This window comes from Athene cunicularia (assembly GCF_003259725.1).
Source record: "Athene cunicularia isolate RWA chromosome 1 unlocalized genomic scaffold, athCun1 chr1_part2, whole genome shotgun sequence".
NCBI lineage: Eukaryota > Metazoa > Chordata > Aves > Strigiformes > Strigidae > Athene > Athene cunicularia.
In genome coordinates this window covers 38759287-38782479 of record NW_020799092.1, presented here as the reverse complement: position 1 = coordinate 38782479, position 23193 = coordinate 38759287, and the positions used below count along the sequence as shown (strand labels likewise).

Below are 23193 nucleotides of genomic sequence, written 5' to 3'. Positions count from 1 at the left end.
CCAGGTCCCTCTCTGACTGGCAGCTCTCCAGCCACTCCTCCCCAGGCCTGTAGCGCTGCTGGGGGTTGTTGTGGCCCAAGGGCAGCCCCCGGCATTTGGCCTCATGGAAACTCCTCCAGTTGGCCTCAGCCCATGGCTCCAGCCTGTCCAGGTCTCTCTGCAGAGCCTCCCTACCCTCGAGCAGATCAACACTCCCACCCAGCTGGGTGTCATCTGCAAACTGACTGAGGGTGCACTCGATCCCCTCGTCTAGATCATCAATAAAGATGTTAAACAGGAGTAGCCCCAAAACCGAGCCCTGGGGGACACCACTCCTGACCGGCCGCTAACCGGATTTAACTCCGTTCACCACAACTCTTTGGGCCCAGCCATCCTGTCAGTTTTTTTACCCAGCAAAGCGTGTGCCCATCCAAGCCTCGAGCAGCCAGTTTTGCCAGGAGAATGCTGTGGGAGATGGTGTCAAAGGCCTTACTAAAGTCAAGGTAAACAACATCCACAGCCTTTCCCTCATCCAATAAGCAGGTCTCCCTGTCGTATAAGGAGATCAGCTTTGTCAGGCAGGACCTGCCTTTCATAACCCCATGCTGACTGAGCCTGATCATCTAGTTGTCCCACGTGTTTTATGAAGGTATTCAGGATGAGCTGCTCCATCAGCTTCCCAGGCACCAAAGTCAAGCTGACAGGCCTGTAATTTCCTAGATCGTCCTCCTGACCCTTCTTATAGATGGGCGTCACATTGACCGATTTCCAATCAGTCGGACCTCCCCGGTCAGCCAGGACTGCTGGTAAATGATGGGAAGCATCTTGGCGAGCACCCCAGCCAGCTCCTTCAGCACCCTCGGGTGTATCCCATCCGGTCCCATAGACTTGTGTGTGTCTGTGTGATGCAGCAGGTCACTGACTGTCTCCTCCTGGAATGCTGGGGGGTCGTTCTCCCAGTCTCTGTCTTCTGGCTGAGGAGGCTGGATTCCCTCAGTACAACTATTCTTCTTATTAAAGACTGAGGCAAAGAAGGCATTAAGCACCTCAGCCTTTTCCTCATCACTTATTACCATGTTTCCTCCTGCATCTAGCAGGGGATGGAGGCTCTGCCTGGTCTTTCTTTTTCTGTTGACATACTTATAGAAACATTTCTTTTTGTCCTTGATTGCTGAAGCCAAATTAATATCTAGATGGGCTTTAGACCTCATGATTTCCACCCTGCATAGCCTCACAGCATCTCTGTAATCACTGTGAGTGGCTAGCCCCTTCTTCCAAAGGCTGTAAACTCTCCTTTTCTCTCTGTGTTGCAGCCAAAGGTCCCAGTTCAGCCATTATTCTCTGGTGCCAACTTCTCTTACAGCACCTCTGGACAGCCTGCTCCTGTGCCATTAAGACTTTCTTCTTAAAGAGTGCCCAGCCTTCCGGGGCCCCTATATCCTTTAGGATCGTCTCCCAAGGGATCCCGTCAAGCAGATGCCTAAACAAGACAAAGTAAGCCCTTTGGAAATCCAGAATGTCAGTTCTGCTGCCCCCTCTCTTGGTCTCTGTAAGAATAGAGAGCTCTATTATTTCCTGATAGCTGTGCCCTAGTTGGCCTCTAACTGCCACATCATCCACCAGTCCTTCTCTGTTCACAAAGAGGAGATCCAGCAGGGCACCTTCTCTGGTCGGTTCACTCACCAGCTGTGTCAGGAAGTTATCTCCCACACATTCCGGGAATCTCCAGGACTGGTCCCACTCTGCTGTGTTGTATTTCCAGCAGATGTCTGGGAAGTGGAAGTCTTCCAGAAGAACAAGGGCAAGTGATCATGAGATTTCTCCTAAAAGCCTATATAATATTTCATCCACCTCTCTGTCATGGGTGGGTGGCCTATAGTGGACTCCCACTACAACATCTGCCCTGTTGGCCTTCCCCTGATTCTAACACAAAGACACTCCACCCTGTCTTCACTACACTTGTACTCAAAACAATCATAACAGTCCTTAACATAGAGCACCACCCCACTGCCTCTCCTTCCCTGTCTATCCCTCCTAAAGAGCTTGTAGCCATCAATTGGCACACTCCAGTCATGGGAGACATCCCACCATGTTTCTGTGATAGCCATGACATTGTAATTTTTCCTGTTTCATCGTGGCTTCAAGCTGCTCCTGTTTGTTGCCCATGCTGTGTGCATTGGTATACAAGCACTCCAGAAAGGCCCCCTTCCCCCTTCAAATCTAGTTTATAAAGCTCTGTCAGTGATCCCAGATAACTCCTGCCCAAAGATCTTTTTCTCCCCCTGGGACAGGTGCATCCCATGGATGCCAAAAGCTCTGGCATCCTGTGTACTTCTCCTAGCAATACTGTCACTACCTACCTGAAAAACCAAGAGAGGGTAGTAGTTCTTGGGTCTCACTAGAGCGGGGAGTTGTTCCGTAAGGTCCTTCACCCAGGCCCCAGGGAGGCAGCAGACTTCCCTATGAATCGGGTCCAGTCTGCATATTGGGCCTCTGACACCCCTCAGAGTGGAGTCACCCACTACAATGACTCTTCTGGGGTTCTTTTTAGAACTGCTTTTAAAACCTGCTCTAGAGTGACCTGGCCTTGTGGTCTTCCTCCTTGTTTGACTCATTTTCTTTGTCCTCCTCTACTTCATTCAAAAGTTTCAGGGCCCCGTTATCTGCTGTGAAGGGGCACCATGGAAGGTGCGGGAGGTCAGGAGAGGATTTTCCTACCTCCCTGAGCAGGGACCTGTTTCCAGACTCCCCCATCTCTTAGGTCCCCTCCTTCTGCCTAGCAGCAAGAGGATGAGGGATCACCTGCCTCTTCTGGAGCCTCCATTTGCTCCTGTTGCTTCAGGGGTGCTAAGGTGCTACTTCACCAATCCATTTCCCTTTCACACTCCCTAATACTTCTTAATATTTCAACGTCTTCTTTGAGTTCCGCCACCAGGCTGAGCAGGTCACCCAGCCGATCGCAGCGCACACAGGTGCTGTCCCTGCTGCCCTCCGGCAGGACTGACAGGCTCAGGCACTCCCGGCAGCCTGGGACCTGGACCACTGCATGTTTGCGTGGCAGCTCCGTCTGGGTCACCACGTTCTTCCTGGTGGTGGTTTTGATGCAAGTGGAGACCACGGTTCAGTCTACTTGTGGAGGATAAGATGAAACTAGCTCAGATAAGTTCTAGACCCAGGAGATGGACTGTGCTCTGTCTGCTCGCCCTGCCTGTGCAAACTGCCGCACCTCACCCTTCTGACGCGCCACACCCTGTTTGTCTGTCATGTTCGCTACGCTCCTGGACACTCACGCTCCCTGGGGGCTGCTCTTGTACGTGGGAGTTATCACTCCATGTCCACCTGTCCTAAATTGCTTCATCACTTTCTTAAAGTGGAACAAATAAATCCTTCACGGTGGGAGCTTAGAAGCTCTGGAGTCAGATGTATGTGGTTGTGTGCGAAGAGAACTCATCTCCAATTGAGTGGTAGTGGAGATGTTCTATTTATTTCACTTCTCACCCTTAAGCAAGAATCAGTAAATATAAAAATATCTTTGCAAAAATACTTTTGAAACAAATGTAGATTTTTACACCAGATTTTTCATCTTTGTCAAGAGTTGATACTTTTTTTTGAGGATTTTCTGACACCTAAATCACCTTATAACTGTGGTAGTACAAGACAGAAATTTTAGTTATTTAAGATGGACTTCAAGCTCCTTTTTGGGACTTTATTTTTTCTGCCTTTCTAGAAGGTTATGAATGTAGATGAAAATAACAGTTTGAACAGATACTTTTTCATTATTTTTCTCAAAGTTCTTGATTTTGGATGTCATATGATATAATTATATTAGTATTGAATGGAATTTTTTTTTTTTTAATTCTGTAAAATCACTTTTAAATGGATTTGATACATTACAAAAGCACTGTTGTGAATCTGAATGCAGATACATTTGTGTATCCTACTGCACTCAGGGCAAGTATAACTTCAAAACAAAATCCTAGTATTTGGGATTGGAATAAATATTTATAATTTGACTGATTCACTAAAGAGTATTAGGGGTTAATTTGCAATGAACTAAGAAAGGCGACTTTGAGCTATATATAGCATAATGCCATGCACCCCATTAAAGAAAAATTGCATCAAATCAAGCAATTACATTCTTCATTTGAAAGTGTAACCAGTTATGCATACATCTCGGTTAAACAAGACTTTTTCCGAATTAAAAGTGCTAAAATAAAAATTCCAGAGCTGGTAAAATCAATATGAATTTTAGCACTGAATTCCTGAGGCTAGGATCTCAACCATGAATTTAGCTGAGAACAATTGTTAGAGACCTGCAAAGGACAGTTAAGGCATCTGGGTGATTAAAGGAATTATCACTAATGCCAGGAAGATTTTACATGCTAGTTGGATAATTAATATAGCATATACATATTTCCAGATAATAAATATATAAATATTGATTGAAACAGATAAAATCACAGTATTTAGTAGTACCTTGTCATGTAAAGACTCTTCCAGATTTTTCCTGAAACTTTCAGATTCCTGAATTAAAACATTCTAGAAATCAAAAGAAGAAAAATAACAAAAATGAGAAAGAGATATGCTAAATATCACCATATAAATGTAGACTCTATGTAAAAGTTAGCAAAGTTCATATTCACTGGACTTTTAATTTTTAAATTCTTTAATGCTTCAGTTTGAGTATATATTAAATTTTAAGCACTGGAAATAATCCAAGCATGTAGGACCATGTTATTTCAAGAACAGTAAAAACTGAGTATCTTCCTTGAACTGAGCAACTGTCACATTCTTACACAACTATTTCTCCCAGGTTCTTCTTTTGGCAGGTCTATTTCTTGCTTCGTATGACATTTTGTTTCAATGCTATAAACCAGAAGTACATCCTCTGAAAGGTTCTGAAATATCCTTCTGAAAGACACTGAAAGATTCCTCTCAGATCAAACTGAAGGTAAGTAAGTAGGAGAGATTAAGGAGGGTCAATATAAAGGTCATCGGATTTGAATTTTGCAGGCCCACTGTGCCTCACATCAAGGAAACCCTGTAAATAACATTCCCTCTCCAAGGGTAGATGCTCCTTCTCATGTGGTGACAGCATTTTACTCTTCCTAGAGGAAGTGAGGTGAAATCAGCAGGTTAAAATACAGGAATGACAGCACATCTGAAATGTGGCAATTCCTCAGTTCTTGGGTCATTTCTCTCACTGCCTCATACCATGACGTGCACTGGTCCTTTACAAGCTCTTCATCAGACTCCCTGCTGATCAGACAGGGACTCATAATATTCAGCATATCCAGTTTGCAGTAGTTCTGGAGAGATGCTTAAGCGCACTCTTGAATTAAGAGTTGAATGTGTAACTTAGACCATATTTGCAGTAATATTTGGTAATACAAAATCAGCATGATGCCTCTATCCTGATAAAAGTAAGAACATGTTTCATACAGGAGAATCTTCATTAGCTGAACTTTATACTGCACTTTGCACTGTACCTTTTCTTCAAGTGCTGCCATTCTCTCTTTTAAGTGTAGCTGCAGGCGTTCATTGGATTCTGTCAAAAGTCTGTCTACGGTATCCGATAATCTTTTGTTGTGCTCCTCATTCATTTTTTCTCTTTGCCTTGCCTTTAATGTAGAACAGAAAACACAGGTTGGTAGGGTCCAAAATTAACCAGAACAGACTTGTATAATTAAAAATAAATAAATAAATAAATAAGCTATGGTAACTCTATCCTTTAAAGAAATTCCTTAAGAAATGTAATTATAGTTACAGATTAATGCACTTTCATTTTTGTATCAGCAGAATACTTTGAACACTGCAACTACATGTAAACTAGTATATTAAGATGGTTAAGTAAAGGGGAAGATGCTACCATCACTGCTATAAATAAAACATTCATCAGTAGATAGATTTTTGTGCTGGAGAGCATAATGTAGCGCTATATTGACAAATTAAAAGTGCACAGAAGTTGTCTGCAATACACATACTCTTTGAAGTTCCTGATTCTTCTCTTCAAGTTGAGCTTCTAAGTGTCTCATACGTTCCTCAATGTTTCCATGTCTTTCTTCTGCCTGTAAAAAAATAGAAAGACTCTTTCTGTAATTTAAGTGGCTTTGTAAGTTTTTATTTCAGTAAAGTTTAAACAAAACATAAAGCAAGCTACTACTAACTGCAAACTTAGTTTTCCGAAAAGAAATTTTATTTAAACAGGCAGCTGAACAGCATTGCTTGAAATGTGTCAGCTACAAAGGCCTGTTACATCCAAGCATCAGCAAAACATTGGAGTTATTTATGAGCAATGAAATCAGCCAAATGTAACATGCAGACTGTGCATGGTTTGAACACAAACCTGCCATCGTAAAATTGTAAGCTCCTGAAGCACTGAACTGCACGATAAAAAAAAAAAAAAAAAAAAAAGAAGTTAAAGAAAATGAAAACCAATCAGATGGATTCTATTTAGCAATAGAAAGTAAAGTCCAGTAGGACTACCTTCCTACGTATGGAGATCATTTCTTGTAGTTTAGCTTCCATAACATATTGATAATCATCAGATGAGGTAGAAGAGGTTGGATCAGACTAACAAGTCAAGGAAAAGGAGAGGGACAAAATTGAAAAATCAGAACTAAAGACACTGACACTGAACAGAACACAGCACAGAATGCTTAAAAAAAAGTGTGACTGAAAATTTAATACTTTTAACTGACAGATTTTTACATGGAATAAACTACACTGATACTTGGTGAATATGATGCAGTTGATGTGGAGAAACTGAAAATAATGGAATGCTAAAAAAGCTATCAACCTACACATGGAGGTTCAAGGTTAGTGATGGCTGGCTGATGACATATTACTACAGAGTGGATTCAAAGCAATACTGTCTAATCTAATGTTTTTGTTTTGTTTTTTAATTGTGACAAACTAAACACCAGAACAGAACTCTGCAAGGCCAATGTCAGAATGCCCTTTATAATAATCCTATCATTTTCTACAAATGAAAACAATGCATAAATACTAAATTAATGGATCGGTCAGTTACAGAACTGTGCAATGTTATGGTACATTCCCTAATTTCTAGAAAACAGAAGGAACATCGAAAGAGACAAGGCTCAAGCTTCAGTATTCCATTTTAGAATACGCTACATAAGCCTTTTCATCCACACTGGTGGATCTCTTTGGAAGATCAAGGTCATAAGATAAAAGAAGAACCTATAAATAAAAATTAATTAATAGGAATTAAAAGTAATTACTGAGTATATAAATAGTAATCCATCAAAATATTCATTACTATTTCTGGCAGAAGTTGACCTTAATTAGGTCATTTGTCGCAAAACATGAAGATTCATGTTATTGTCATCAAACAAGACTATGTTATCATTCAAAATGAAAAAAAGCTTTTAAAGGGAAATGCTATATTGGATTTGTTGCTATGGAAACAGTAATGTGTATAATGCATATAGACATTGCTACTGATGACTTTGAGTTGTGAGATCACAGATGTCAAATGCTATTTCACTCTGTCAGATATACCCTCTCTCAAAAAGAGATCCTGAACCCCATCTTTAGATGATTAAACTTTAATATGTACAAGAATAATACTTTTACAACTCTTTTTTTAGTGAGACTGCTTTTCATATTGTTGTCTACTAATGATTTATCAAAATAATTAGGAATAGGTACCAAAGTAATTCCAGATGTACGTCATAACTTAAAATTACCCAGTAATATTGTCAGGACCGAAAGATCAGACAGAAAACAAGCCTGTGATCTAGAGATTCACAAATGCAAACTACAGTTTTTGATATGAAGACATCCATACGAGAAAATCCTGCTTTGTACAAATACAAGAATAATGCTTAACTTTGAAGATCATTACTATTCTTTTCAGAGTAAGTATATTCACAGAACTCAGATTCTTGCAAAATTTAAGGGAAATTCACTACATGTTATAACTAAGCTAATTTAATAAGTGCAGTTATTGTTTCTGATCATGAAGCAGGTATGCTGTGATGTATTTGAACTTAATAGCTGAAAATATTTTCTCTGTTTACTACAACTTGGGCCAGTGACATTCCTTTCATTATTTTTTTTTTATCTTTTAGCTTTATATATTAGTTTGTTTCAGCACACCAGTGATAATGCATTGCTTCTAAACCCAACTGGATAAATAGAAAGATAGGGTTGAAAAAGTTAAGTCCCTGTGATTGCAGAAAACCAGATCATGCTAACCCTTTCACAAAGCAACCAAGCTTTATCCTCTGTAGAAGACAGACTTTTCCCCCTTCTGAATCCTGGCTGCACTACTGGTTCAAGGCCTTCCCTTACTGTGTCTCCAAGGGTCAGGAGAAGATCTGAAATCATCAAAGCTCTGAGCTGATGATGGAGAAGGCTTAAATAATTCTACCTCTTTTGAAACCATTTTCATTGAGGGAGATGTACAACCCACTGGGGGTATCCTCCTACAAAATTCAACTACTTAGAAGCTTCATTAGCTGACTGCAAACCTTAAAAGCAAGTTGCTTAATCTTCATTGCTTCTATACACTTAATTGTAGGTTAATGCAAAATATGAAGAAAACCATAGTAACACTTCTAGATTCAAAGGGGATCTCATTTAAGCCTTCTGAAATCTGGTGTTGTCTGTCATAACCCATCCTTGAGAAACTGGTCTAGCTTGCTATATAATTTACATTTATTTTTCAAACTGAAAACCAGATTTTTTCAGTCCAAATCAGGCCATACCTTATATCTTAGCAGGAAACAGACTTTTCAATGCATAAAATAATTGTGGTATTAGGCCTAACTATTATTTGTAAGAGGAAGAAGAATAAAATTATTGTCAGAACTATGTATGTTATCTGAATTCTTATACAGAAAACATTCCTGAAAGAAAATGATGTTTTCTTAAGATTCTTATAGCTATCTAAGTTTGTTATTTTGTAACCTTCTACTGCTTTAATAATTCTGCAAAGTAGATATTTAAGATATATAAACCTTTTTGCATGATAGTTTTCAGTTATTCCACTAAGAATATTAAAATGTTAAAGGTAAATCCTTGTTAAAAAAAATCTTCCTGAATGTGGCTCAGAGCACCTGTACTTCATTTTCCAGCAATGAAAGAAAACAGAGCTGATCTCCACATTACTCTCCTTTTACATTTCTTTAGTAGGACAAAGAGACTTAAAAATGAATTAAAATTCAATATCCCTTAGAATAAAAGTGAATTTAAATATTCTAAACACTTAAATTGTATTTGAATATTTTATGTTTCTTTTATTTGTATGCATTTTATTTGTTTGTTCCTAAAGTGTTATTCTGTATTACTCTAAAAGAACCAAATTATTTAGTAACTGATACATTAAACAATTAGGCTCAACTGCTTGTCTGGCAGAGAACAAGCACAGGTGAGCAGCCTTAGTGTCTACTCTGGCCTCTAATGCTGTTATTATGTGCAAATGCAGGCGCAGCCCCTGCAGCAGAGACATGAATCAAAAGGGTGTCCTCTGTAAGGACTAGGGAGACAGAAACACATGTATATATTCCCTTTTTCTCTCACCTGCAGAAACTCACTTGGAGACAGAGCAGCCCCTCCATCTCCTGGTGTGCCTAGCTGGAAAATACTCCCAAAATGAAGGTTTCAGCACCTCTCATTGTCCTTTATGCTGAGGAAGGCCCCAACCTAGATCTCAGAGAGCCCATTCCTGGCAAAAAAGACCAAGCAGTTCAGCTAGGGAACTAAGGGATTTGCAAATGCCTCCTGCACAGACTTCTCCATGCTACACTGTTAAGATTGGCTGACATGCCTATGGCAGCTACATTTTTTTGTTGTCCATGTGTGTTAGTCAGCCCCTGACATTTCCACTAGAATAGACTCTTTGAGAGACCTGGGAGCCTACCATAAAAATACTGAATGTCTCTGCCTTGAGGTTTGAGGCACGAGGCAGAGGGTGAGACACCAGTGTTAGTCATGTTCTTGTAGCAGAATTTCAGATACATGTGAGACAGAAGGGACAACTGTGGACTCCGAGGTTCATAAACAGAACTTGGATTTCTTCTGACTTGCTTTGCTAGGAGTTGAGTCAAAAGCTTTCTAAAGTGGAACTTGTGTGACTACTTGCTTGGCAGACCCTACCCTACATTCTTCTTTTTAATATATGACTTGCATGCCTGTTTGCTAGTAATTTATACAGGAGGATTAGTAAGACACATGATGCAGTACTCAGCAACTAATATTTAGAGCATTTAGCCACCACATTCAGTTATAAATAGATAGGCAAACTGTGCATCTTAGATTGGATTAAAAATATATGAACAAAACCAAACAATGTCTGACCCCTATGAGATACCCGCATGAGTCTTAATGCTCACTTTTCACACTATGAAACAGCAAAGAAATAGCCCATATAAGCCAGTAATAGGCAAATTTTGCTTTGAGGGAAGACCGAAACAGTTGTATTATTTCTCTCTAACCCTGTTAAAACGCTGCTGCTGCTCCTGCTGCTAATGCGCCCACAAGTAAAATGTTGCTTGCATATCATCTGTTACTGTTGGCACTGCACATTTTCTAGGTCTTTGCATCTGAGTTGAAAAACGAAGTCCAACTTCAGATACAGAAAGCACCTGTACAGTACAGGTGCTATCATTTTTCTTACTCATGCTGAGCTGCAGGAACAAATTTAAACTCTTCTAATGGAACAAGCCAATTTCTACTTTTGTGACCTTGACTTTTGAACACCTGCTGTCTCCAGATTTTCTATTGGCTTCTTATAACACACATCCTTTCGCTATCTTTGGAATAAGTGAGTTATTCAAGAAGAGAGAATGCATTATTGCATCAAGCTATGTAATTGAAGGTGAAAATATGTGATCATGGTGACTGAGTAACAACAGCTCACAAAATTATCAGCTACTTGTTCACATGTTCACTTCTTACAAATGTGACAAAATATGTTGGCTTTTCAGTCACTAGATATCCACACATTCTTGCACCTCCTTTATTTCCCCACTATCTTTTACATCTCCACTAGGTTTAGTAAGCAACTCCTTCAATTTATGTCTGTCAAACTTGCTTCTTTCATTTCTTCCTTCTGTCAGGACAAAATCTTTTGTGGAAAGGGAAGCACAAGAGAAGGGGTGGTTTGAGAAGATAGTAATGTGTTATAAATGTGGAGTTTTCTTAGACTTCCCTCTCCATAGAGACTTTTTTTTCCCCCCAGAAGATTTATCAGATTCCTTCCCAAGCTAACACATCTCTCTTGTTCTCAGAGATGTTTCTGCCTTAAGCATATCCACTTCTTGCAGGAGAACATCTTCGCCTAGTTTCCACTGCAGACCTTCTCTTTTCATTTTCTTGCAACTTCCTTAGTTAATGCAAACCAGATCCCCACACTGTCACAAAACAAGCATCATGTCCCACTTGCCTCCAACTTTCAAGTAATTTTTTATCACTTTTAAAATAAGCTGAAGCTGTTACTATGCTAAATGTGGTTTATTATGATTATGGTTTCCACTTCTCTATCTCAGTGCTTCTCTAATGCAGCTAAAAAGCACTGTTGGTATTTCTGGTGAACTGAATACAGGAATGATGGAGTAAATGTTGACTGCTGTCTTGTGATCAAGGAAGTGACATGGTACCTCTGCTGCACAAGCACCCAAGGCAGAGAGTGACTACTAGTGGGAGTGAGTGAATGGAAGTAGGTAGATGCTGGTTGTCTCAACTAGACCCATCTTTGCATACATGCATGAAACCATGTTTACAGACTGACCATCTCAAGATTTTGGATGCTCCAATGTCTGTCCCTTCTGAGGAAAATAAACATCTTACAGGATAAAGAAAGGTTTGGTTAATATTGGAGGGAAGTTTTCTACTACCAACTGCCTCTTCTTTGGGGCAGGCAAACAGACCAATACTGTGAGAGTGAGTACAAGGTGGCTCAATGAGTCATGGCAGTCTCAACCTTGAGATACATGCTGAGAGCTGTGCTACTTATCATGACCAAACGGATACCAGTGCGACAGCCAGGCAGGACAGCACAGTACATGGGATCATGCTGTTGCAGGTTAGTCCGCCACTGGCTGACTAACCCTCCAGTTGCTCACCCAATGGGCAGAACACAGTGGAAAAAAAAGCCAAAGAAAAGTTCAAATGATTCAGGTAAATTTATGGGTACTTATCTGAGTTCACAGTATAGTCCAAACTTTTGGAAGTTCACTCCTTATGAACTAGTTTGGGCATGGAAAAGTAGCAAAAAACATTCACTACCTCACAGATATAAAAAAAGAAAAACAACTAGTTTTAAAAACTGACACCATAGAAGGATGTCATTTTACATCCTTCTTTTGCAGAATCCCAAGCCAGATTTATTATGAGAAAGAATACCATAAATTGAGTGCTATGAGGAAGAGTATAATAAATCGAATGCAGAATTGTAACATGCATATTTGAAACTTGAGAGGAGGGGTGGGAAATCACATCCAAATCCAGAACATATTTGTTCTGTTTTATCTCCACCTGGTGTTATATTTTACCCACAGTGAAGCAGCCATGGTTGCCAGTTATCCCATACTACTTTTCTTTAAAAGAACCCATGTAAAACATATTTGGCTTAACTCACCTCTTTCATATGATTGTAACCCCATTAATCTCAGAGAAGCCACTTTTATTGTGGTAGTACAGAAGAAAGTAGAATCAGTTTTGACTTTTTTGCAGTGCAGAAAGACTAGCTGATTTAGGGGACTCATCTTTTACTTAGCATACATGGACATGCAGTGACCATAGCTCAGGTAGGCAGACTTAAGTTAGTCTGAAGCCAGCTAATTTGAGCCCTACTGACAATATGTATGCTGGCAAAGCTCAAAAAAAGGCAAAATTAATTAAGCACTATTCAGCCCCTTATGTAGATCCTGCAGCTTTCATGGAACAGCTAGTGTGGTAACAGTATACCAACTAGCTAAAACTACTTAAGTAAGCTGCAGTGACTACAGTGTCATCCTTAGCTCCAAGCTACATTTATGTGATCCATGAAAAGTGCTGGACTTTAAACTTCAGAGCTGTTAAAGTAGAACTTCAATAAGCTCTACAGTCTGCAAAGATGTTGTATACAAGAAACATAAAACACAGACTTATTTGGCCTACTAGCCAAATTCTGACATTCTTCTCCATGTCATATATTCTAAGATGATATGATTTTAAATAAAATAAGTTTCTTCAGTTTTTCATGTATTCACAAAGAAATGAACAGAACCAGCATTACAGTCTAACAAACTTCTGAGTTTCCCGCTTGGCAAAAACTTTGATAAAGTAGAAAGTGAAATGGGGTGGAGCATCAGCTCCATTCACAGCTCTCTAACCACATCCCATGAAATAATGTAAGAAGACAAACAGAGATGTATACTGCAGCTTTATGGTCACAATAACAACAGTATTTCATGGAAGTCCCTGAGTGCTCTGCATGGTTGAAATGGGATTTCTTCTTACAATATTTGTCATTAATATATGTTAAGAAAAATGCAGTTGCAAGAAAAGACATGCTTGAGACTGCAAAATACTTACTGGTGCCTAATTGCTGGAGAAATAACTCAGGAAAAATCCTCTTAAAATAGAAAACAATATTTTTAAGCTACTGAGGGCATTAGAATATGTGATTATTTGTTGAATCAGAAACAACTGAAAAAAAAAGTTAAAGTGCCAAGAGATTGCTCTCATGTGCGCCTGAGTTTTTATTAAAATGCAATGACATTTGTTTGGTATTTCATGTAGGTCTCTTTTTGCTGATTCTTCTTTTTTTCCACCATTTTCAGTCTCTCTTTCAGATTCCCACCCATTCATATAAACCTAAAGCGGACAGCACAAATTCTTGATTACTGAATAATGATTTTGCCTTAATAAAATTTAAAAAACCCAACCCAAATGCCCCCCAAGTCCCTCTTTCTTCTACTTCTTAACTAAATTACTTAAAAATCAGACTTTATTAATGAGCTGCTCATCACTTAAGGCTTCACTATAAATACAAACATGAGAATTAAAAAAAACTGCCATCGAATTTAAAAAGACCTAGGCACATAAATAGCTAGAAACATTTCTTGGCAATAGAAAAAGAAAGCTTAGATAAATCAGAATGATATGTAATACAATCTCTTAAATGTATTTTTCTTTATTTGTCTGATTTTAAGAGGCGAAGAATAAACATATGCCTTTATGAAGCTGATAATACCTGAGCTATCATATTAACTACATGCACGCCTGAAAGTATTAGATGCCAAATATGAAAATCACACTACTGAAAATTTATTTTTACCTTAGTTTTCTGCAAGAAAGTTACTATCTAATAAATTTATCAGAAAAAAAAATAGTTTGAAATCCTCTCAGGGTTTCACATTCTTTGCAGATATTGGATACAAAGAATAATTCAAAACAAACCTTGTAAGCATGTACTGCAAGTTGTCTTCATTTATGTTGTACAAATGATCCCATCTGCCACTAAGATTTGATTTTATAGTGCTTATTTGAATGAAAATAATTGTTGTTTCATATACATAGTGTATGAAAACGTCCAGAAGAACTAAGTGTAGGAATGGGACTTCCACCCACCCGTCTCCCCTTAAATTAGAAACTCTTACACAGTAAAATGAATCCATTTTCTTCTTTCAAATTAGCTTGATACTACTTTTGTTAAGTCCTTGAGGTGAGGAATTGGGATTCAAATCAGTGTTAAACAGTGGGTTTTATGAAGTGAACCTATTTCTTAGGGCAGTACCTTAGTCAGAGCTGCAATTCTCTGAGCCAGTTCAGCCTCCACTTCAGGTAAGGTTTCAGCCTTCCTCATTGTCTGCTGCAGCTTCTGCTCAGCCAGTTCTAGACGCTCTTGCAGCTGTCTGTTTTTGTCTTCCAACTGAAGGCCACAGATACATAAACAGGTATAAAAAAAAAAAAAAAAAGAAAAAAAAAATTAAGATTTTCCCTCAGTTTTTTAGGTATTGGGGAAAGCAATCAAAACTCACTACAAAGGCATAGATTATAACCTGGGAGAGCTAATTGGAGAGGTATTACTCAAGTGTGGAACAGTACAGGCTGCCAGTCTTACTAATCATGAGTGATTTGAGGCTCGAGGATCATATGAAGGTGAAGAAAAGGAGTTGTAAAATGGCACTAATGAGGATGAACAAAAAGCTCCTTTGATCGATATGTTGTTTATTTGAGCAAAATAAAAGTACTGGTGCCAGTAAAATTAGAATTTTCTAAATGGAAATATTGAGTCCATCTCACAGAAAAGTTCATGTATGAGTTAAAATGGCAAAGTACAATTCCAAAAGGATAGAATTCACAGCAAAGTTTCTGAACAAATTGCCTGTGCAAGTTTTAATCCTTGCTGGGATGAGGAAGTACATGGCCGTTGCCCCTCGCCCACCCGCGCCGGTCGGGCTGGAAGTTAGACACAGACCCCGGCTAAAATAACAAGAAATTTAATACAACAGAGTGATAGAACAATCTGAACAACAACAATATAAATGGTAACAACAATAAACAGCAATAATAGTGAACAAGACAAACGATGTACAGAGAAATACCGCTAGCTGGTCTACGGAAAGCAAAATTTTCTCCCGAACCCGCCAAGGAGCAAGGAAGAGGTTCCACCCCTGGACCTGACACCAGCATGGTATGAATAACCCGGCTGGAGATCCCTTCTCCCTCTCTCTTTGCTGGGGAAAACTTTACTCTATCCTGGCTGAACCAGGATATTGCCAAATGCAATTTTCCGAAGAAATGCCAATCATGTATCAGGAAATGTTAAAATTGACATTTCATTCATGAGCATAACCTGGTTGCTATTTCCTAAAGGTGCAGTGATATTGTTCTTGTGAACCTACAATTAAGTCTTATTTTACAGAGGTGAAATTGATTAATCTGTGATAACTGTTAAAGAGAAACAGGAGGACTTTTGATAACTGCAGTATTTTCTGGCCTACTGAGAAGCACTACATGATTAAGAATTTTATAATGGCTTGATGTTTCCTACTTTCTTGCTCATTCCAGGCAATAGAAGACATAATGAAAAAAAGAAGTGTGCTTTCAGATTCCTTTTTAGTCCTTCAAAAGCATGAAAAGACAGGTTTTTCACATCGCAATGCTGCAAATCAACCTTAAGTCTGCCTGTGCATATTCTAAGCAGGACAGCAGGACTTACACTGGCAGCAATAAAAACTCAGATGCAGACACCTTACTTTTCCGTTGCTGGGTGGTTTGGGTTTTTTTCTAACAATTGAAAATACCTCTTAAAATAGTCAAAGGAAGCTAGCAGAAGCTGGAGAATGTAAGTTCTGAAGTTTTAATTTCCCTGAAGAGGTAGTCACATACATATATATATATATATATATATATATACACACACATATATACACACACACAGATGGATGTATGCATGTGTGTGCAAATATATCTGCACACAAATCATAGAAGCAGAGATTATCATACAGGATTTTCCCATATAGCATTTCATATTGTTTGAAGATATAATAGCTGAAAAAAATAAAGAAGTCTGAGGCTGAGGAGCAATTTAATCTTTTACAGTTTGAATTATATTAATTTCATGCTAGTTTTCAGCTGACATTGTATTTCAAAGTACAAACTAGTGTCTTCTGTTCACTTTACCCTTCAGCTTTCAGAATCACCGTGGAAACAAAGTACTATGACAGAAAGCTGTACAGTCATGTTATAATCTTTTTCTAAAACATGTTCGCAGAGTGTTTAGCTTTGTAAAATATTTTTTTTTTTTACACATTATCGATACATGAAATCTTTAGAATATATTGCGTGCAAGTTTTGGTCTTTCCTGCAGAAGCAAATTTATTTTGCTTATACCATTTAAAAAAAAAAAAAAAATCAGAAAATTGTTACATAAGTAGCAAAGATAATTCTTCACTTAGGGGATATGACTGTATTTATGCAAGACACTATCAGAAAACACATTTTCCAATGTTGAATGTACATGTTGATTTGGTATTCACAGTTGTAGTAGCTAATATGAAACTTAGAGGTGCTGAACAACTCGGGGTTTTTTTATAGATTAACTGGTCTGTTGATCCAAAACAAACAGATGAACCTAGTGGAAACCTCCTACTGTAAGTCTGCCCCCTTTTTTGCATTAATTTTTACTGTGAATGAAGAAAGCAACTGAGTAATGCAGATACTGCACCTGACGTAAGATGGCTTCCTTGTTTGCCAGTTCATTTTCCAGCTTATCGTTCATGTCGTGTATGGAGGTGGATTCTCTCTGTGCACTGAGGTAGCGCTTCTCCAGCGTAGTTATTCTCTCTTCCATATCTTCCTTTTGTGCCATTGCCTAATGTGACAGAAAAACCCATAAAGAACCATGCAACTGAAATGTTACAAAATTTTATACAATTTTAATTTTCATGCTAACAGTGGAAAGAGATTTAAGGTATGATCAGCAGTAATTTTTCTATTTTAAAGAGAATTAATTTTCTTTGAGATTTCTTGTAACTACAATATCTAAAGCGGCAACTTGAGTAAAGCAAACAGAAACAATCCTCACTTTTGTATCCTTTTCTAGTTTCTTTATTTTTCAGTGCAAAAAACCATAGCAAATGCAGCTCACATTTACTTGCCTGCTTCTTAAACAGCAGCAGGCTTGATCAGAAAATAGAGAAACTGATATAGTTACGTAATAGAAGAAACAGTGCAGTGATGTGGGGAAAAAAATATATATGCACATTTCTACTTTATTCCTGGGTCTTGCTAAAATTTTCTGCCAAAGTACATGTAGCAAACAGCCCATGACACACCCTGAAATTTCAAAATGGCTGCATTGTTGGATACATAATATAACCATAACATATGGGCATGTTATCCATATATGTTATTGATAAGATCTTCTTTAAAATCTTGAGCTTTTTTTTAATTCATATTACAAACTGGACTCACTGAAGTCAATAGCTGTAAATTAGATAGATTAATCCTTAGTCTCTCTATTACATTGCTTATTTCACTTAATTTTAGCGAAAGCAGAAAATCTTATTAGTTTTAAAGTTGTGTCTGACTCTTGACAAGACTTAAAGGCTGCTACGTAATCTTTCACAATGAAAATATTTACTGATGAGCATGCCTTGCTGTTTGAGTTGTATTACATTATGAACGCAGTGTTGAAGTAAGTGTGATTATTTTTCAAGTAAGACACAATGAACATATAAATGGATCCACATAGCTAGTCCTAAAATGGACCATATTCAGGTGTTCCTTTTGCATATTGCTGGGAAAAAAAAACATTAAAATAGTATTTATGTAATTCATTAAAACATACAGAGAAAAATCAAATAATTTATCCAAGTTACAAAATACTAAACTACCCTTCTTGTTGCAGATATTTCATTTTTTGCATTAGGAAGACTATCTTTTGTGGCACTATGAAATGATGAAGACAGCACTCCCACCTTTACAAATACTTTTCACAGCAGATTTTGCACCGACATTTAGTAATTATTCCACATGCAAACGTACCAGTGGCCACTCTGCTTAGGGAGCAAAGGGCTGAAAGCAACTAAGTTTGTAGCTGGTGTAATGTGGTATTTAAGACAGAAACAGCAAGTGGCAATCAAGGATCCCTGAGACAGAAATACTTGTCAAAAACTAAATGAGAGTGGAGATATTACAGACTCCTAGTGATATAATGTAGCAGTGGTGAAGGAGAAACAATGGGTGTAAAGTATTCCTTGTAACCAGATAAAAATATACAAAACTTAAAAGAGGCAAAGATGTGAAGACGCTTTGGGGTTGTGTTGGGCATCAGAAGTTCTCTGAAGGAACGTTTCTTCCAGAATACTGGAAATAACAGGTTAAATATATACATACAAATGCATATGTACCTACACACAGACATATATATATATAAATCCATATGAAATACCTATATTGTAGGAAGTAGTGTAACAGAAAAATAACTACTCTAATTTCAAAATACTAAAATAGATTCTAGAAGCCAACCACCCACACATACTGAAAACATCCATGTAAGAGAAGATACTCCAGAGAGTACTAAGGAGCACTACAAATTCAAGAAGAGGAAAGAAAAGTAAAATTGAATTATATTTCCATTTATTGAGAGAAGGGAATAGCATATTACAATAGAAGTAATGAAATTATGACACATGAGTAATTATAATTGATTAGGTAAATAACACCATTTTGTAAAACAGCCCAGGAGTTTTAAAAATGTACTTTAGACTATCTACATGACCAGCACCTCTATTTAACACGGTTCATCTTAAAATAGCTATAACTTGCCAGAATGTACTCTAGTAGTGCTAAAACACAAAGAAGTTGGCCTTCCTTCTATTAGAGTTGCACATATATGAACACAGTTTTATCCAGAGATGTCTAGTACTATTTCTTAATGTAAATTTTCTGTTTCCTATGTACAAGGGCTTTTATCAGTGCTCAACTTTTGCTGCTCATATTCATTGGCCCATATCAGTTTGTAGTGGGTATCACAGGAACAACAGTCAAGAAATATGAGGTGAGTTTGGTGAACTCCTTACCTCTCTAATATCTCTCTGATATTTACTGTTCATTTCCTCTGTTTTAATAAGCTCCTTTCTGGCCGTCTCTGCTTCCTGCTCTACCTCTCCCACCCGGGAAGACAATGCAGCCAAGCGCTCCTTCATTTGTGCCATCTCATAGTTTTGCTTTTCCAGTAATTCCTGAAGTTCAACAACTTGACTGGCTTCATCATTTGAGTCTATGGAGCCATTTGATAGGCGCTGTTAACAAAGAAGTGACATTATTTATTAATTATCTTTTAATGCGGACTCTAGCTAAAGAATTTTTAAAACAAAGATTATTTTGAAAATAACAAAAGCAACTAGCAAGAGAAAAACAATTTTCATGGTAGGTAAGACAGATGCAGTTATGAGAAAATTGCAAAAGATTTGAATTAATTCATATCAAGGGATTCTAGAATGTAACAACAGAGAGAAGTAAATGTTTGCTTTAAGGGCAGAATACTGCACAAAAATGGTTTTAGTTTGACATTATGACCAAACAAGTACAAATTGCAAAAATATTACTCCTAAAAAGTACCAAATTGCATGCACACGTCTTAGCTATACCTACACAGATTTTAAACTTAATGTCTCTTTCATTTGCAAAATAGACCACACTGAAGACAGAAACAACACTAATAAATCACCAATTGGCTGTACCAGAAAGTGCTTAGAGTCTGGATAACATACTGGTTAGGTCTACATTAGAAACAAGTTCTGCTGAAGTAATTTGTGTGCTGCCGAAATCCCTGGTATATAAACAAAATAAAATCAGGAGTCCAATACTCACACGGCATTTGAAATATGATCTCAGAAATAAGATTTATATTGCAAACAAATGATTTCAAGAAAGAAGGGCTTTCACTAGCAGGACTTGCTGGCATCACCTTATTATAATAGTCACACTCACCTTTTCCAGCATAGGCTAAGCCATGGTTTCATACAAATTTAATTATTTCATATATATATATATATATAGGCAAAAACAACAAGCAAAACCAAAATGATTTGATTTTGACCTATAACATGAAAAAATAAAATAGTCCAACTTGTTGTTAACTTTCTTGATTAGGTGCCAATTCATTTGTTAATTTTATATTATGCAGCATGGGAAAAAAGTATTTCAGTGTACCTGTCTTTTTAAAGAGGCCATGGATATCAGCATCATATAAGAACACTGGTCCTAAAAAGCACTTGTTGTCCTTCAGATGGTAGGGTGTATAGCAGTGTATATATGAAATATTCCTAGCAAGATCGCTTTCATTAGCACTTCTGTATTTTTATTGTCAGAATATATTTACACAGAAATCTTCTATCAAATTCAAAGAACATTACTTTGCTTAATGGCTTTGACAATATTCTTTCTCCATCAGCCATAAAATTAACCCAGAACAAGACTACCTGCCCCTCCGCAGATCACTGAATAAAATTATTTTACCTTAAAAATTCATTACGTCAGAAAACTCAGTTCCAAAACTTCTTTCTTTATACTAGTTAATTATATTATCTTGACATTATATATTAGCTGCTGAACCATTACCAATCTACTTTCAGGACAGTACAGTAAAATGACAATAGCAACTAAAAATTTTTTTTACACTTAGTTTGGAAAGCATTCAGTTACTGTGTTTGAATCAAAATCACATTAATATAAAGCTTTCACACATGCAAACAAAATAGTACTCAAGACAAAACATTCTAACCATCATACTTTATTCCATTGTGTAAATTTGTGATAACTTTTTTATCTGTGATAATTATAATTTGGTTTACAGGTTTAATATCATACAGAAATTCTAGCAGTTGTCACAGATGAACAGATTTTATGTTGCATTGAATTTGCCCTACAACTGTCTAAATATTGGTCCAGGAATTGATTCAAGATTATAATAAACCAAATAAGAAATTTGAAAAGCAATAATTGGCATGTGATCACGTACCTTATGTGATATAAACCTTGGTCATTTTGAAATCTAGGAGCATATTCACTGGTAAAGAAATGTTTTCATTAATAAAACATTTTTCCTTAAGATATTAATTTATGTGTTTCGATTATTAAACGTAAAGGATTTTTTTTCTAATTTACTTAATATCTGAGACTTTTGAAAGACAAATAAAAATGTATTTAGAATTAATCTCTCACCATTAGACAAATGCTGTGATTGCCAATTATTCATATAGATATATTGATTTATGCACATAAACTTCCCTCATAGTTCTTTGATGAGCTCTTTGTACAAGTTGCTTTAATTCTATTCATTGTTCACTTTTGCCTTACTTTATTCCTGTATTCATATATAGAACCTGTTGGTATTGAAATTTCCAATTTACCCAAAATGTTAACATTTTAATTTTTCTTAGTAGGATTGGGATTTTTAAAAAGTTTTATTTAAAAATACAATGACAAATAAAAAAACCTCAGCTTAAAATTTGATATTTTTAGAATTTTGAAACATACTTTAGAAGTTTATCTAGGGATTTTCATTGATATTTTGTCATTTATGCCTTGCTATTATTTTATTAACATTATATGGGTATATCACATGGAGTAATCACTCCAAAAGATCACAGGTAGAAAGTTATTAAGCATTAATTCAAGGAACAATTGACACAACGTTCTCAGGAAGGTTTTTACCAACAGTTTTATGGCCATACTTTCCCTTCTCTCCCAAACAAAAGTAAGCTTGAACAAAAATATGAAAATATACTATGCTGATGCTGACTCAAATGCATTTTCTGAATTAGTGAAAGGAGCAGGAACCTCCCATGCCCCAGAAGAATTCCCTATGGAATAAGCTGAGCGACAGAATGGCAACAACTTCTCTATTAGTGTTTTTGTGAAGAATGTCCATGTCCCTCATAATATTTTTTTTTAATTTTATAATTTTATTTTTTTCTTTTTATCTAGTTGTTGTTGTTTTGTTTGTTTATTTGTTTTTTATCTGGTTGAATTTTTTGTGCTGAAATATTTCCTGGTACTCTAAGAGTTTCCTGTTGATGATTCTATTTATTAATCACAATCCATTTGTAAATAAAAAATTAGTTGAATGCTTACAGTAATGAAATCTAAGGTTTGAATAGATCTCTGTCAATTACCTGAAGCACTAAGGGAAATCTTCTCAAAAGAGCACGCACAAAAAAGTTTCAAAGTACACATTCTTAACTGTCATATCCCTACACTACCTAAAATCCCCAACATATGCAAGAAATGGTGTCAAATTAGTAGAGAGAAGGGAAAAAAGAAAGTACTAAAAGTAAGCTGAAACAATTGAGAAGTTTCTAAAGGAGAGCAGGAACACGAAAGAAAACTTTCTAACCGGCTGAAACATTCTAGAAGAAATAAAAAATGTACTTGGTCCCCAGATCTGGCTTATAAGTTAGGCATTCAGATAAAGTCTTCAACAAATTTCATGATGTCTATCAAATGTGGTTGTGAAAAAACTACATATGGACAAATTCTTTAATTTCAGTAATTTCACATAAAAGTATATACTAGCAATGGCTATATTTCCTTTTAAAAAAGAAACATGGCAAATAGCTCATATGGTCCAATGCTTCACTTTTTTTTACTGATTAGTTTATCCAATAAAAGACAGCCCATCTGTTCATATCACATTTTCTTATTTAGACTGCAATGCTGCAGAAATGGTATAATCATATATTCTTG

General features: G+C 37.0%; 1 protein-coding gene across 22 annotated transcripts in view; it reads right to left on the bottom strand.

The window, feature by feature from the left end:
* The window catches only part of PPFIA2 (PTPRF interacting protein alpha 2), a 361705-nt gene that overhangs the window by 55571 nt on the left and 282941 nt on the right, over positions 1-23193 (bottom strand). For all 22 annotated transcript variants that reach the window (XM_026841157.1, XM_026841148.1, XM_026841147.1 and 19 more), the window contains 6 exons: positions 19524-19745; positions 17165-17311; positions 14729-14863; positions 5964-6047; positions 5469-5600; positions 4456-4518 (listed from right to left, as the gene is read on the bottom strand). In XM_026841157.1, coding sequence (XP_026696958.1) covers positions 4456-4518; positions 5469-5600; positions 5964-6047; positions 14729-14863; positions 17165-17311; positions 19524-19745 — 783 coding nt within the window. The remainder of the gene's footprint in view (positions 1-4455; positions 4519-5468; positions 5601-5963; positions 6048-14728; positions 14864-17164; positions 17312-19523; positions 19746-23193) is intronic.